The sequence below is a fragment of the Macrosteles quadrilineatus genome, unplaced genomic scaffold, assembly GCF_028750875.1.
Source record: "Macrosteles quadrilineatus isolate MER2022 unplaced genomic scaffold, UCM_ALF_1.0 Scaffold_1__1_contigs__length_201487025, whole genome shotgun sequence".
In the NCBI taxonomy this organism is placed as follows: Eukaryota; Metazoa; Arthropoda; class Insecta; order Hemiptera; family Cicadellidae; genus Macrosteles; species Macrosteles quadrilineatus.
In genome coordinates this window covers 31,056,993-31,072,654 of record NW_026542594.1, presented here as the reverse complement: position 1 = coordinate 31,072,654, position 15,662 = coordinate 31,056,993, and the positions used below count along the sequence as shown (strand labels likewise).

Below are 15,662 nucleotides of genomic sequence, written 5' to 3'. Positions count from 1 at the left end.
TGGGGACGGCACAAATATGAGTGAAGGATGAGTGGCGCGATCTTGTAGTCTTGTTAGTGATTAAGACCAACATGTTGGTAAGACAGGTGAAAGTAATAATGTCGATGAGTTGAGGTGCCTGCAAACCAGTGGTAGGCATCAGAGTGGCAACAATGTGAAGCGTGGTGTAGCAACCGCTCCCCGGGCGCTCACGGTGAAAAATTGTGATTGAAAAAACATAAATTCTGCCCTGGTAAGAAATATCACATTAACTCCAAAAAAACAAATTTTACAGGAGAGCAAAATTTCCGTTTTCGTTAAGCGCACTCAAATAATTTTTTTTTATATTTTATATCTTAAAAAACCTTAAATGGTTTTTCCCCTAAGCTTAGTTACCGAAAATACAATTTTTTTAGCCTTTTTTTTATAAAATTTGGACTTAAGATAATTTAATTGCCTTGAAAAATAGCATTCACTAGGTGAAAATGCCTTAAGTCCAAAAAAATCTGGAGATGAGGCTTTACTTCTTAGCTATTTTAGCATGGCTAGCATTTCTTAGTAACTACATCATTTAGCATGGCTTGCACATAAAACTTTGAATAAAATGTTTAGTTATTTTTATTAAATTTCATAATGGGGGTAAATGAAATAATGTAGCTTTTTTTCAAGTTACAAGAAACTTTTCCATTCTCAAAGTAAAGTACAAAGAAGTTGAAAAGGACCATTAAAATACTAGTTCTGTGACATTAAACATTTATTTCATAGGCTGTTATCATATATTGGCCTGTTTTTTGAACTTTTGTTCTCACTTGAATGGTTTAGGCCTATATTTTGGGGATGAGCTAACAAGAATTCGTGCCTTGGTCATAGAAAGACTTGACTTATTTGTAAATGGCTCCATTACTGAAGTTCATAACAACTAGTAGTACGCTTATTCTGCGCGTAACGGGATGAGTGAACATGAGCACAATAATGAAAGAGTCCACCCACACCTAGCCTACTTACCGGTGTCACTGGTGAACACAATAATGTTATTTGTATGGGCAAATCAACCAAATCTCAGTCAACAACAATCCTAACTTCTCGTCCATTAATTAACCAAAGTCATTGGTAATATACGTAATGGATTTCCAACAATTATCGATAGGAGGTAAATCCATCGTTCCTGTACAAAACGTCTTTTGGTTAAATGAAGCCTATTTTCATATTTGTTATGAGGCCTATCATAAACAAAACTAAGCCAAACTGAACTAATTTAACTTACATAAATTTCCAAAGCACAGTGTAAGGAATCTCCAAAAAAATATCATATTGCTTACAATGATGATTTATATCAACGATAGCGCTATTATATAATCTAAAAATGATTAAAAATCCAATAAATGTTCATCTATCTAATGAATCTAAATGCCATAAACGGTTCCCACACTCCGCACTGCTTGAATTTACCACTTCCATTGCCACTACCTACGTCGTGGACCTGTTTCCCTCCCTTCCCCCAGCATATTTTAGTATTGAATGTACATTAATCTAACTACCATAAACTGTTACCACACTCAGAACTTCTCGCATTTACCAAATCCTGCCCCACTTCCTACGATGTGGACCTGTTTTCCTCCCATCCCATAGCCTTTTGGTATTGCAGATGCATTTATCTAACTGCCACCAACGGTTCCCACACTCCGCACTGCTCGCCTTGACTACTTCCTTCACCACTTACTACGTCATGGACCTGTTTCCCACCCTTATTTCCATAGAATTTTAGTATTGCAACTGTTTCATTGCAGATACATATATCTAACTGTCACCAAATGGTTCCCACACTCCGCATTTCTCACCTTGACTACTTCCTTTATCACTTCCTACGTCGTGGAGATGTTTCCCTCCCTTCCCATAGCATTTTAGTATTGCAGGTACATTAATCTAACTGCCACAAAGGGTTCCCACACTCCGGACAGCTAGCCTTGACTACTTCCTTCACCACTACCTACGTCGTAGACGTGTTTCCCTCTCTTCTCATAGCATTTTATTATTGCAGATACATTAATCTAACTGTCACAAAGGGTTTCCACACTCCGGACTCCTCGCCTTGACTACTCCCTTCACCACTTCCTACGTCGTGGACCTGTTTCCCTCCCTTCCCATAGCATTTTAGAATTGCAGTTACATTAATCTAAATTTCACAAAGGGTTTCGACTTTCGCTAACTTTCACTTTCGCCTCGACTACTTCCATTACCACTTCCTACGTCATGGACCTGTTTCCCTCCCTTCCTATAGCATTTTAGTATTGCAGGTACATTAATCTAACTGTCACAAAGGGTTTCTACACTCCGGACTGCTCGCCTTGACTACTTCCTTCACCGCTTCCTACGTCGTGGACCTGTTTCCGTCCCTTCCTATAGCATTTTAGTATTGCAGGTACATTAATCTAACTGTCACAAAGGGTTTCTACACTCCGGACGGCTCGCCTTGACTACTTCCTTCACCACTTCCTACGTGTCGTGGACCTGTTTCCCTCCCTTCCCATAGCATTTTTAGAATTGCAGATATATTATTATAATTGTCAAAAAGGCTTCCCACACTCCGGACTGCTCACATTGACTACGTCCTTCACCACTTCCTACATCGTGGACCTGTTTCCCTCCCTTCCCATAGCATTTTTAGAATTGCAGATACATTATTCTAACTGTCACAAAGGGTTCCCACACTCCGCAGCGCTCGCCTTGACTACTTCCTTCACTATTTAACTACTTCCTACATCGTAGACCTGTTTCCCTATATTTCCATAGTATTTAAGTATTAAAGATATATTAATTTAACAGTTATAAAGGGTTTTCGTACTCCTTTCTTTTCACTGATCACCTTTCCGCTTCCTTTACCACTCTCTACGTCGTGGACCTGTCCCCCCCCCCCCCCCTTCGCATGGCTTTTTAGTATGAACATATACCAACATCTTTGAATATTTAATATCCAATGCCAACATTAAATTGAATAATGTAAAAAGCTGCTTTATTCTAAATACATACATATATATTTTTAATTTAAAGGCGAATTTTAATACTGAACATAAACGGTATATAACTGCCGACTAATATTGTTAAGTTCAACTTATTAATGTGAAAGCTGTGAAATTTAATTAGCTTAAATAACATTATTCTGAAAGCTGTGAAATTATAATGATATATAGACATAGACGCCAAACTGTTTACTCCATGAATAAAAGAGCTTAGAGTAAAGATCGTTCTCTCTGTCTTAAGTAGACAACAAAATTGTTGGTTGCAAAACGTAAACAAATAAAAAGAAGAAGAAGGTAGCTCCTAATGTTATTCTTATGGGACAAATTTAAACATGTTTTTTAAGGGTTTTATAATTACTACTGATCAGAATCGTGTAGAATTTTAATGAGGTCTTCCCACTGGTGTCATAATTATTTGTGCAAAATTTGAACGCTATAAGTGCGACGGTTCTTGAGTTTTTGGTGCGAACGAACACACACACACACACACAAGCGGACAACTTTTCTGCGACTCCGCTATACACGATACATAGATTCGTTCACTTCGTTCACTCATCTATTAATTGGAACTATTTAAAAAATAACAGCTGAGCTGTTTTAAATCAAGCCTATTTAAGAAACTTACGTTGTATTAACTTTCATGTTTTTTTTCTACAACTGCAAATGTAAAGACTCATGAAACACTTTTTTAACTGATTTTCTTGGCTTCAAAACATACATTCACCTTCACCTTAAAAGGGTACACAACACAACAACTAACTTGAAAGTAGAAACAAGTTTTTTTTACAGCATTTATTTCTGGTTCAATGATGACATTATTCACAGAAGTGTTAACAAAATGAACAAGAAATTATCAATAATAACATCGTGGGTTCGCCCAGACCTGTGACACCCTGTAACATAATTAATTTAGAGAAATATGTTAAACTTCTTTAGGCTTCATTCATTCAATAGATCTTGAGGGAGCCTTCGACGTAGCCTCTTGTTCTCAGTTGCTTCGCCAAGATGAAAAGTTAATGCACCAGGAACATTGTTTAAAGATTTCAGAAATTTTGAAGTGGTTTTTTTCAATAAAGGCCGAGATAGACTCCACTCCTATACTCCTATAAACTCCAAACTCCGGGAAATGGTTTTATTGGTCAAAATAAAGAGAAAATCGAGAACTAAGTTACAAAAAAACTCTTTGTTGACCAGATATCCGCCAATTTGTTTTTTTACATAAAACAATTTGTAGGTAACAACTTTCAATTTTTCTAACTGATCTTTAGGAATTTTTTTATATAAATAGGAATAAGAGACCTATGACAGAAAAAAAGCTAAGCTGGCCCAATTTGAAACTATAATACCCCTGCCGCAGCAAACCTGCCGTCCAAGCGAATTTCCATTTGGCTGAATTGATTTTCAATTGATCTATTAAAATAACATTAGGTTTAACAAGTAACTAGGTTTGCTGCTACAAGGAAACTAATAAAGTGTGTTTTTAAGTAATATAACTATAGCTTAGTATAAAATCAATATATTTCCCAAGTTTTATCAAAATGTATCCATAAAAAAGCAAACTACAACATTTTACAATATTGTCCATAAGAATAACATGGGAATTTCAAAGTTTTTTCCATAACCAATAACCGTACAAAAACACTTTGATATACTGAATTGTTTGTTTTTTTAAGCTCTTTAAGAAGGTTTAGAGAACAATTTATTTGGAAACTTTATGTTTTGAGGGTCAACAATGAGAAAAACCAATTTTTACCCCATTAAACCCCGTTTCCATGGTCCGATCATGCTGTATCGCGAACTCATTCAAGTTTATCCCGCCTTACACCTTCAAACAAAATTTTATCAAAATCGGATAAAAATTACTCAAGTTATCATGTTCACGGAAACGAATGGGGTTTTTGGCCTCTGGGGATATCACAATGAAAAAGAAAATCGGTCCTGGGCCTAGGTCTTACCGTGTCTTACCTACGGTAATAGCTGCTTAACCATAGGAAAATTTGCTAAAATGGCTGTCATTTGAATTTTTATAAATTGAAAATTTTTTTAAAATCCTAATTTTATGAAAGATTTTCAAGAACAACTTTATTTGGCTTTTTAAACTTGCTTTAAGGATAAAAAGAAGGAATAACAATAATCTATAAAAAAAAATCTTTTTAAATACCATGTTTCTAAACGCACTAAAAAGTAGAAAATAATTTAAAAGTATGTGGGGAGAGAATAAATACTTGTAAGATTCAAAACCAAAAACGTCAGGCGCGTGAAATAGCTAATTTACCATTATCTTAAACTATTGAATTATTGTTATTTATCCCATGCGCCTCACGTGTTTAGCCCAAGGAAAATATGAAAACTAAATGATCAATATTGTATTGTTATCCATTTGTGAGCTGTGTTTCGTCTCTAGCTCATCGGGAAGTTAAGTTTAAAATCGATTTCAAACTTTTTACCGAACAGAAAAGAAAGCGAGCTAATAAAAACGTCTTAAAAATAGCTGCAACATCTTGATTTTATTCATTTGTAAAATAAGGCTAAGCTAGTCACAGTGCACCCCATGTTTCACCCACATCTTTGATGTAAATAGAGTGTTACATGCAGAGCCGTGCATCTTATTTATATAATTTATGTTTTCAATTTATACTTAAGAAATACTATAGTTTCATAACACTTTGTGATCTTGTAAAAATATTGACCAGATTCGGTAAAAATGAAATATGAATACAAATTTACTTACAAAAATCAACTTTATTTTACTGACAGTTTTAACAATTCTATTCCAACTGGGCAGACAACTAAACAAAAAGGAAGTGTATACATTCCTACTATTTTATTTTACATTTCTACAAGTAATGTAGGAAACATCAGTCTTGTTTATGTGTATGTTAAATGTTGATAGAAATCTTAAGTTATTTATGGATGAGTGTTTACTCATTGTCAAAATAATTCAAATTATCATGGCGAGATGACAAAACAAGGTCAATGTATTATAAACAGAATCACATATTCTTATATTACAGTTTGACACAACAGCAATAAAACATACATACTATGAAGTATAACGTACAGTATAAATAAAGCTATTTTTAAATGTTACTAAATAAAGAATACATGACATGTATAAATACAAAGAGTAAATAAAGTGTACATATACAAATTACTATTCTTAAAGTTTTATGCTTCTCATACTTTAGATAGTTTTATTATATTATTATCACTCAATTGGAATGTATAAGGAATATAGGTTGTATATAAATAATATAAACTATCTATGCTATCACAGCAAATTTGTAATTCAATAAATCAATCAATTATTTAAGATTTTTCGGAATTGATTTTCAAATCTATTTAAATACCATTAGGTATAACGAGGTTTGCTGCTACAAGGAAACTAATAATGTGTGTATTTTAGTAAAATATTAATATCTTAGTATAGAATAAATAAATTTGCCACGTTTGGTCAAAATATATCCACAAACAAGCAAACTACAACATTTTATAATATTTTCCTTAAGAACATGGAAATTAAAAATTACAAATTTTTTTAATTTTCTCCATTACTAATAACACCTTTAAACAAAATTTCATGAAAAACAGACAAAAATTACTCAAGTTATCACGTTTACGGACGTATATAAATATATTAATTTGAACGAATTGTGTTTTTGGCCTCTGGGGACAACAAAATGAATAAGTAAATTGGTCCCGGGCATAGGTCTTACAGCGCCACCTACGGTAATAGCTACTTCCCTGTAGGGAAATTTGCTAAAAAACATTAAAAATTAACTGTAAAAAAAAATCCAAAACCATTCCCGATACATGGATTTAATCCCTGTAAGTCTTAAATCCTAGATTTTTAACTATTGAGCAAGCTAAATGAGTTTCACCTAACAGTTACAAATAGGATAAGGAGAGGGGGAGGTTTTGTGATTGAGAAATTCATCTGTCAAAAAATATATGAAAGATGTTAACTGGGGGCTGCGGGTAGTGAAGTTTTAGTTTCATTGGGTTCCAAGTAGTTACATAGGTCCGGGTAATTTTTGAGTTTTGGGCAAAAAATTAGCAAAATTGAATTTATAAGCTCTTTCTGAGGTTTACATCAACATTTTAGTACAAAATTATATAATTTTGCTAATTGTTTATTTTAATTTTATATTTATTAATAAAAAAATAAACATTGTTAAGCTTTCGTAGAAGTTGATTTTTTTCATGAAAAACTCTTCTAACTAATTGTTATAGTACCATCGAGGTCTGGTACACATGCAGACCCCAAAATGCTATCATTACTGATGCACAAAAGATATTTTTTACCTTTATCACATGACAATCTAATATAGTATGCTAAGGTAACATTGCCGGTAATAATATACAAATTCCAATACCTATATATAAGAATATGAAATTTATCGATAAATACCCAGTGTGATGTTTTATCAGTCTTTTGGAGTCTTAGATTACTAAAGTTTATCTATTCAGCCTTAGCCTTAGATGTTTCCTGTTGTAAATTCTTTAGTTTGACTATCGTGAGTGCCAAGTTTATAGCATTCACTACATAAGTGCTGACACAGACTACGCAGAAGTCATGAAGTACAAAGTAGAGAATGTATGCAAGATAGACAGAGCCAATGTTGGACACTACGGATAATCCAATGAGGATCTTGGTTACTGGGACTGAGTCTTTGTAAGCTGAAAAAAATATTCCAAATTAGAAAAGTCTGTTTCATTTTACTAAGATGTTAAGACCCTCATCCGGCCAGCTTTGCTCCACAAACCGGTAAAATACACAAACCAGAACTGTTTGCCTATATGTACTGAATACCTAAAAAATACCTTACAAAGATTTTATTCGTTAATGTATGTATTATTTTAACAATTAAGATAACCTTACATAAAGGAAAAAAAAGTTCAATACTTGTACCGATCGCCGATAGGCCTATGTCATTTATTAATTATCCATATAGGCCTATATATATATATATATATATATATATATATATATATATAAATCATCGGTAATAATGAATGTTCCCTTTAACAGGAAGTATCGAATAAGGTAGGTCTCTTAATCTACTGTAAAAAAAGACAGTAACACACACGTTTACCATAAGCAAATCACATTTGTTCTTATTGCATATTTTAGTGATAATTTCTTGTGTATTTTCATAAAACTGTTTGGCAGATTTCAAACTAAGAACATTGGACTAAGTAACATTGGAAACACATTAAATAACACATACAGACTGATCTGATATTGTTTATTTTGTTATTTGTTAAATATTGTTCTTTGTCTCTGCTTGAATTTGTTGCAAAGAATCATGTATTTTTGAATTGTCATGTACAAATTGGCTATTTGCCGTGGAAATAAATGAAATGAAATGAAATGAAATAACATACAAACTGATGGATCGTCAATATTTTAAACTAGCAGCTATACCCGTGCCTTGCAACAGGGTCAATATGTAAAAGAGAACAATGTTGGTACTTAGAAATTGAAAATGCCTTAAAAATGTTTTCACTCCTACCATTTTATTTAGAAACGAAATTGAACTGTATTACTTAACTTGATAATGGTATGTTTTTGTTAACTGAGACTGTAAACACTTAGGGTACAAAATCAATGATAGATTTTAAGGTATAATCAAATAACATGTTGAATGGTTTGTATTGTAAACAAAGAGCTATCACAATACAGTAGTTCCAAACCTGTCTGTGGTGTAATTTTCTAAAATATTTTAGTGAAACTATAATGAGGCAATTGGAAATTCGCAGTCTGCAGGTTTGCTGCGGCAGGGGTTTTATTACTCTTTACACAAAAATACATCCAAAAAATAATTCTCATAAAACTCAGGATAAGAGCCTAGGTTGAGACTGCAACGATTAAAAGAATCTCAATTACTCGTATTTCCTATATCCATGAATAATTTCTTTTACAATGAATTTTTCCCAGTAAAATTGTAGTATTAGGCCTAGGCCTACAACTTTTCACAAATATTAGAACAGTCTCAGTATGGATCATAAACATAAACAAATTAAGTAACTGTTGTAACTAAGTTTGACAGCTCCATTCAGGTAATGTTAAATCATGTTTACATTCGGGCGAGTGACATCATCCTACTAATATTATAAATGAGAAAGTTTGGATGTATGTATGGATGTATGTTTGTGACAAGTGAACGCATTAACCACTGGACGGATTTTGCTAAAATTTGGCATGATGATAGCTCACATTCCCGATTAACATATAGGCATATTCTTATCTCAAAAATCCTTTCGGGCTCCGCCCCAGTGGCTCTATAGTTCCCCATGCTAACCTTATGAGTATTCATATTAAAAGGGAATTAAATAATTTAGTCAGCTGTTTCAACTAAAAAGTTGATTCTATGATATGCAAAAGCATTTAAAACTTACAAGGATTACCAACAGGGTGCAGCACTATTATTATTTTTTTTAAATCTATGACAACAGCTAATTTGCAACCAAAAGGTGAGTGAGCGTAGCGAACGAACTTCATCCTGGAGGCGAGTTAGCGTAGCGAATGAGCTAACCCGAAAGCAAGTGAGCGCAGCGAACGAGCTCCAACCTAAAGGTGAGTGAGCGTAGCGAACGAACTTTAACCAGGACGTGATTGAGCCATGCGAACGAGCTCACTTATGAAGTAAAACGGGGCAAAGCCCGCGGGTACAGCTAGTTATTTTATATTTATGATACAATGTATGTCATAACCTTTCTGTTTTAATATTCGTGCAGTATTTAATATGTTTAAACCAGCTGTGTGAATTTTTTTTTAACAAAGTGAAAACCTCTTATACTAGGTATACCTGGAACCTAAAATAAAAAATAATAATGTTCGTTTAGAACTACTCGGTGGGGCACACGGAAGATTTCTTAGCTGCCGTTTGTCGTCACTAGAACTGCTGCGTCTGAAGAAACAGACAATTTTATAATTTTTCTATCATTAAACTGTCATAACCTAACCAAACGTGCTGATAATGAAAAAATCTAATGAAGGTTTACTAATCTAAAAAATAGTTTTTTTCATAAAATAAAATTATAAATGCTTAAAATTCAATTTTATAATTTTTTAATTATAAAATTAAACTGTCATAACCTAACCAAATCAACCAAACTTGCTGATATGAAAAAAATTGTTGACAAAAAGTTAGTGCTACCAGCGGGATTCGAACCCGGTACACTCGGATTATCAGCCCGACACGCTATCCACTACACCACCGAGGCCGATGGCTCAAAGCCGTATCGTTGCGGTAATGGTGTTCCCTCAAAGTGACGTCAGCAGTTATTGACGTCAAACGGCACCTGAGAAATCTTCCGTGTGCCGTTTTGTAGAACTACTTACATAATGTGATCATTATGATATAGAATATCATTCCTCCAACACTGTTCGGTTGATTCAAGACAGAGTCTTTTCCAACCAGGTGGTAAAGAAGGCCAAATCCTCGACCATACCTAGACAACATTAATACAAATAAGCGTATAAATCTTATTCAGGGTGGCTAGTGACCTGGAAAATCTGGAAATTGACATTAAAAAGTCATGGAAAAGTCAGGGAATTTTGTCATAAGTCAGGGAAAATTGTAAAAGGTTTAAAATAATTTTAATACCTAATTGTTAGGAAAGGTCGATCTGGTGAGAGTATGTGTGCCGTGTGGGTGAAAACTAAGAAATATGCCTGTACAATTAAATTTTGCTATAAACTGCATCATCTTATCAAACTCAGTTTAATTTTATTGGTAAGTTGCAAAGTTTGAATATAAGCTAGCCTGTATCTATAGATTTTATGTATGTTTTTCATATAAACAAACATAAGATATTCTTCAGATAGATTAGTCCTTTTGAAGAATTAGTTAGTATTAAAATTTTAATTTTGAATTTGTCGATCAGGGAAAGTTTAAAAAAATCATGGAGGAATTGTCAGGGAGAAGTTAGGGAATTTTTCAATGTGATTTCACTAGCCACCCTGATAATTAATTGTTCTTTTGTGTCAAATATTGTGTAGGCTATCCTACTGGGTAATATTCAATGTACTTTAGTAGTTCTGATTAATATGACTTTAGCTTATACAAAAAATTTGTAATTGTTTCTGAAATAATCTACAAGGGCTGAAAGTAACCTCTGTTTGGTTGTGTGGGGAATAGTGGAGGTAGTACGGCCTCTAGAAGTCTGAAAGTTGTGCGATCACTTAAATTTTGATTTTGCAGAGCTGTGTTTAAGCTCTTATAAGATTTTCAAAGGCAAAATGTATTCTGCTAGGCAGAAATTTATTGGGAATAACTAAATGTACTTAGACCTAAATTTAATTAGGTAGTAGCCTACCGTAAAACTCATATTTTACATCCCTAAGTTAGCTTCCTGAATTTCAGCCTATAAAATTTGAAAAAAATCATTACTTAGTCCAATGTTTTATGATAATTTTACTAGGCCTACATACAAATTTTAATCAGGTAAGCAATTTTCCAAATAGGTAGGCCTACTTTTGAGTAAAAATTGCTTACACGACCTCCTATCAAGCTAAGCTTAGTTTCTTAAATTTCCTCAAATCTTGTTGAACTGTAGGCCTACTAAGTTAATAATTAAAAGTTCCGTCTGAATCTTTGCATGGTAAAATAATTTACCAAATCAGGACTGAACAACTAGGCTATATTTGAAACATAAAAATTGAGGTTCAATTCTTAGAGCTACCGGTAGGCCTACCTATGATTTTTGTGTAGGTGAACAAAATCATAGCTCTGTCATGTCTGGTAATTGATCTGAAGTTATGGTTGTTAAATAAAAGTCTTTGTCAAAGTCTATGCACAACTTCATTAGTCTACTAAAAACTTCACTAAGTATGAAAGGCACAGCAAGGAAATTTAATTTTCAATCAATCTTGTAATTTTGTTTGTAGGTATACACTTAAAAACATTTGACTGTAGGCTAAGTAAATAGGCTATCAAAGGTTCCAGTTCACTGAAATTGACGTGACATTTTAAGTTAGTTTCCAATAACACAAACGGAAACATTAACAATAACCAGGGGCTTATTGACAAAGCGATGAAAAATACAATCTGTTTAAAAAGAAGGGTAGACTTCCGTATCTGTTGTAAAAAACAACCAAATGAAAATATCGATCATCGGTATAAGTTATCGAATAATTTTTCATTCGGTTGTTTTTGACAACAGATACGGAAGTGTACACAAGAAAAATTTATATTAGCCTAACTTAGTTTAACTTTATCAACTTCAGGTGAAGTTGCTATTTGTTCCTAGATGTTTAATTTATTTTGCTGCAGACCTGTACCGTTCAGGTAACGTGCTGTTTAGTACCGTTCAAGTAATTTAACAAAAGTCATTGGTGTGATGAATTTAAATTGCAAGGTATAAATAAAAAGTTAATCCATGAATCAATGTCCGCTTTGAATGCACAGTTATATGAAAATACTACTAAGTTACTAGGTCGAAACCCAATTCACTTACAATTAATCTAAGTTTAAACATAAGTTAAAAAGGTAAAGTAAACTACAGAGCCATGAGTGTTAAACGTGGTTAAACTTAGGTAATTTTTTTTAACTGTTAAATATAACTTATGTCTAAGAAGAAAACAACACATAATTCTAAACTTACTTTGAAGTGAATACTCTGCTGCAACTCATATGCTCATTTATATCACACATAGCAACATAGCTTGGGTTATGTTCTTTGGAAGTTTCTACGATATAAGCATACACTGCCAAAACAAATCCTATCAAACTGACTAGTCTCAGGCCAAAATTAACTACCCTCAATGACATTTTTTATTTAATAAAAATGTGTAAGTGTGCACTTTATGAGCTAATGTGATCAAAACATTAGGCATACAATAATTATTATAATTTATTAGCAAGGAAGTAAAAGGAATAAGTACGAAACCAAGTAAAGTTAGCAAAGAACAGAGAACGTCAATAAACGATAACGAACAAACAGCTTAAATCAAACAGGGCAAAGTGCGATATATCTTTGAATTTGAACGTGAGCGAATCCTGTTAGAAAAACAAAACTAGGAAATAATAAGATTAGGAACATACTAGGAAGAAACCCATGAAGTACCGGTAAACAGAAACAACTCGAGAACTGGAACAAGCGTGTCGTCTGTTTGAAGGACGGTGTCAGACCAGCTGAGAGCTCTGCTCTGACTAAAAAACAAAGCTGAGGTAAAATTAGAGACAGAACTGGGGACAAGCCTGTTCCCTTGTTTGTGGCGTTACCATTGGTTAAATTAGTATTTAATATTATAATCAATGGTGTTACAAATCCTTTTTGACTTCTATTGAAGTATTTCCTAATCCTAATAGACCGTTTAAAGTAGTGTTTGATTGTTAATATTTTTAGATTGAGAGAAAAAGGAAATCTGTTTTTGTTACTAGGAGCAGTATTTGTTTTTTTTGCGAATTTCCCATATAGGGAATAAGCTATTACCTATTTGAAGCCGTAGGTCTCATGGTAAGACATAGACCCGGGACCGATTTACTTTTTCGTTTTGAGGTCCCCCAAGGCCAAAAACACCCTCCGTTCGAATTCATATGTATATATATATATACAGGGTGTCCGGTCATAAGTGTTAAATAGAATTTTGCCTCAAACTACATGGTAATGGCGACCAATGACGCACATTTGAGGTTCCCAACCTCAACCGTTAGGAAATAACAAATAAATTAAGGTTTTCCAAAAATTATTGTAGTTGTCATGAAAAAGGTTATATTACTAATTCTTTTTGTCTATGATATTACTCTGTTAAAAATGCACTAATTGTTAATTTAAATGTCATTTAGAATGTCATATTCAGAATCCTCAAAAAATTTTAAATAGATATAACAGATAATCGTTATGGTACGGAAAAATATTCTTAAATTTCTTCGTTATACAATTTTTTTTAATACCGACGAAAATTTAATTAACATTCAGAAATTTATTTCTCGTTACCGAGTTCCGCTGAGTTTAGCAAATATTACTAAAAACTTCCTTATTTAAAGGGCTTTACAATGGTGTATAATAGTTTTTACCAAGTTTCAAACTTCCTAATGTAATTCAATCATTGTTGTGAACAAACATGGTAGGGCAAAGAAAAGCTAATTGTGAAGAATAATACATTTAAGTGCAGGCAACGAATAATTTGTATTTTTTCCTCGCATGGAACGCTTTTTTTTATAACTATTAAGCTAAGAAAAGAAACATATAGTAACAAAATATGATTGTGATAAAGTTACGGTTATCGTATATTTTTCATATTTCGGATAAGATTACAATTAACTCGCGGAAGTTCGGTTGTGGCTATCCCAAAACTTCCTGACATGGATTGGGCGTGGAGGAAGTGTTGTGACATAGCCTCCTCGATCTCCAAACTTGAGCCCGTTAGATTTTTTTGTTTGGGGTTACATGAAAGGTCTAGATTACTCGACTGTTGTTAACTCTGAAGTTGAGTTACGGGAGAGAATCTTTGAGGCTGCTGGGGAAGTAAGGGAAAAATTGACGTCTGAGGTCACAGTTGGCGCAATTCACAAGCGAAATAGGGCCTGCTTGCGGGAAAACGGAAGGGTACTTTACACCCAAACTGTGATTCCACCTTAATAAAAGTTGTGCTTCGGACAAAGTATGTCAATGATTTGATTTGTATTGTGTGTTTTTACTAATGTATTGTGTTTTTTATAACAAATTTTCCAAAGTCTAAACAAAAAATATTTTAGTATGATGAAAGTGTAGTCTGGTCAATCATAAACTACACAAACCCTCATCATCAGTGGTCAGCTCATAAAATAGTAAGTAAAATTCATTATTTTTTACAATGTCTGTTTTGGATTAACCGCGTAAAATTCACCATAGATTTGACAGTAGATAAAAGTAGTTATACATCATTGTAAAACCCTTTAAAAAAGGAAGTTTTTAGTAATATTTGTTTAACTCAGCGGAACTCGCTAACCGAGAAATAAATTGCTGAATGTTATCTAAATTTTCGTCGATATTAAAAATAATTGTTTGACGAAGAAATTTAAATAGAACATTTTTTCGTTCCCCAACGATTATCTGTTATATCTATTTAAAATGTTGCGAAGATTCTGAAAATGACATTTAAATTAACTATTAGTGCATTTTTAACAGAGTAATATAACCTTTTTTCATGACAACTACAATCATTTTTGGAAAACCTTAATTTATTTGTTATTCCCTAACGGTTGAGGTTGGGAACCTCAAATGTGCTTCATTAGGTTGCCATTACCATGTAGTTTGATGCAAAATTTTATTTAACAGTTATGACCGGACACCCTGTATATATATATGTGTGTGTGTGTGTGTGTGTGTGTCCATTAGCACGATAACTCGAGCAATTTTCAGCATGATCGGACTATGGGAACGGGAGTTTATGGGGGTTTTATGGGGTAAAAATTGGGTTTTCCCATTTTTGACTCTAAAAACATAAAATTTCACAATTTCTTTCCAGGCCATTTTGTAGAGCTTAAAAAAGAAATAATTTTGTATATTGAAGCGTTGTTGCTTTTTTACGCAGTTACAAAAAGGTATTGATGATAACATGGTTACTTTAAAGGGCTGTAGGGCGGAAACTGGATTTTCCCAGCCTTGTGACCAACTCAAATAGTTTTCTCTTGGCCAAATACCCCTTAATAAACAAAAAACAAACAAAAAAAA

General features: G+C 33.3%; 1 protein-coding gene across 2 annotated transcripts in view; it reads right to left on the bottom strand.

Moving 5' to 3' along the window:
• Nucleotides 1-5,718: 5,718 nt before the first annotated feature.
• Nucleotides 5,719-15,662, bottom strand: part of LOC128981945 (vitamin K epoxide reductase complex subunit 1-like protein 1) — a 32,629-nt gene continuing 22,685 nt past the window's right edge. Inside the window, exons 1-3 of one of the 2 annotated variants that reach the window (XM_054400959.1) lie at nucleotides 12,609-13,138; nucleotides 10,345-10,454; nucleotides 5,719-7,676 (exon numbers count right to left, since the gene is read on the bottom strand). In XM_054400959.1, coding sequence (XP_054256934.1) covers nucleotides 7,459-7,676; nucleotides 10,345-10,454; nucleotides 12,609-12,775 — 495 coding nt within the window. In that variant the 5' untranslated portion in view covers nucleotides 12,776-13,138 and the 3' untranslated portion in view covers nucleotides 5,719-7,458. Of the gene's footprint in view, nucleotides 7,677-10,344; nucleotides 10,455-12,608; nucleotides 13,139-15,662 lie in introns of those variants that run through there. The other variant, XR_008489524.1, reaches the window with a different exon arrangement.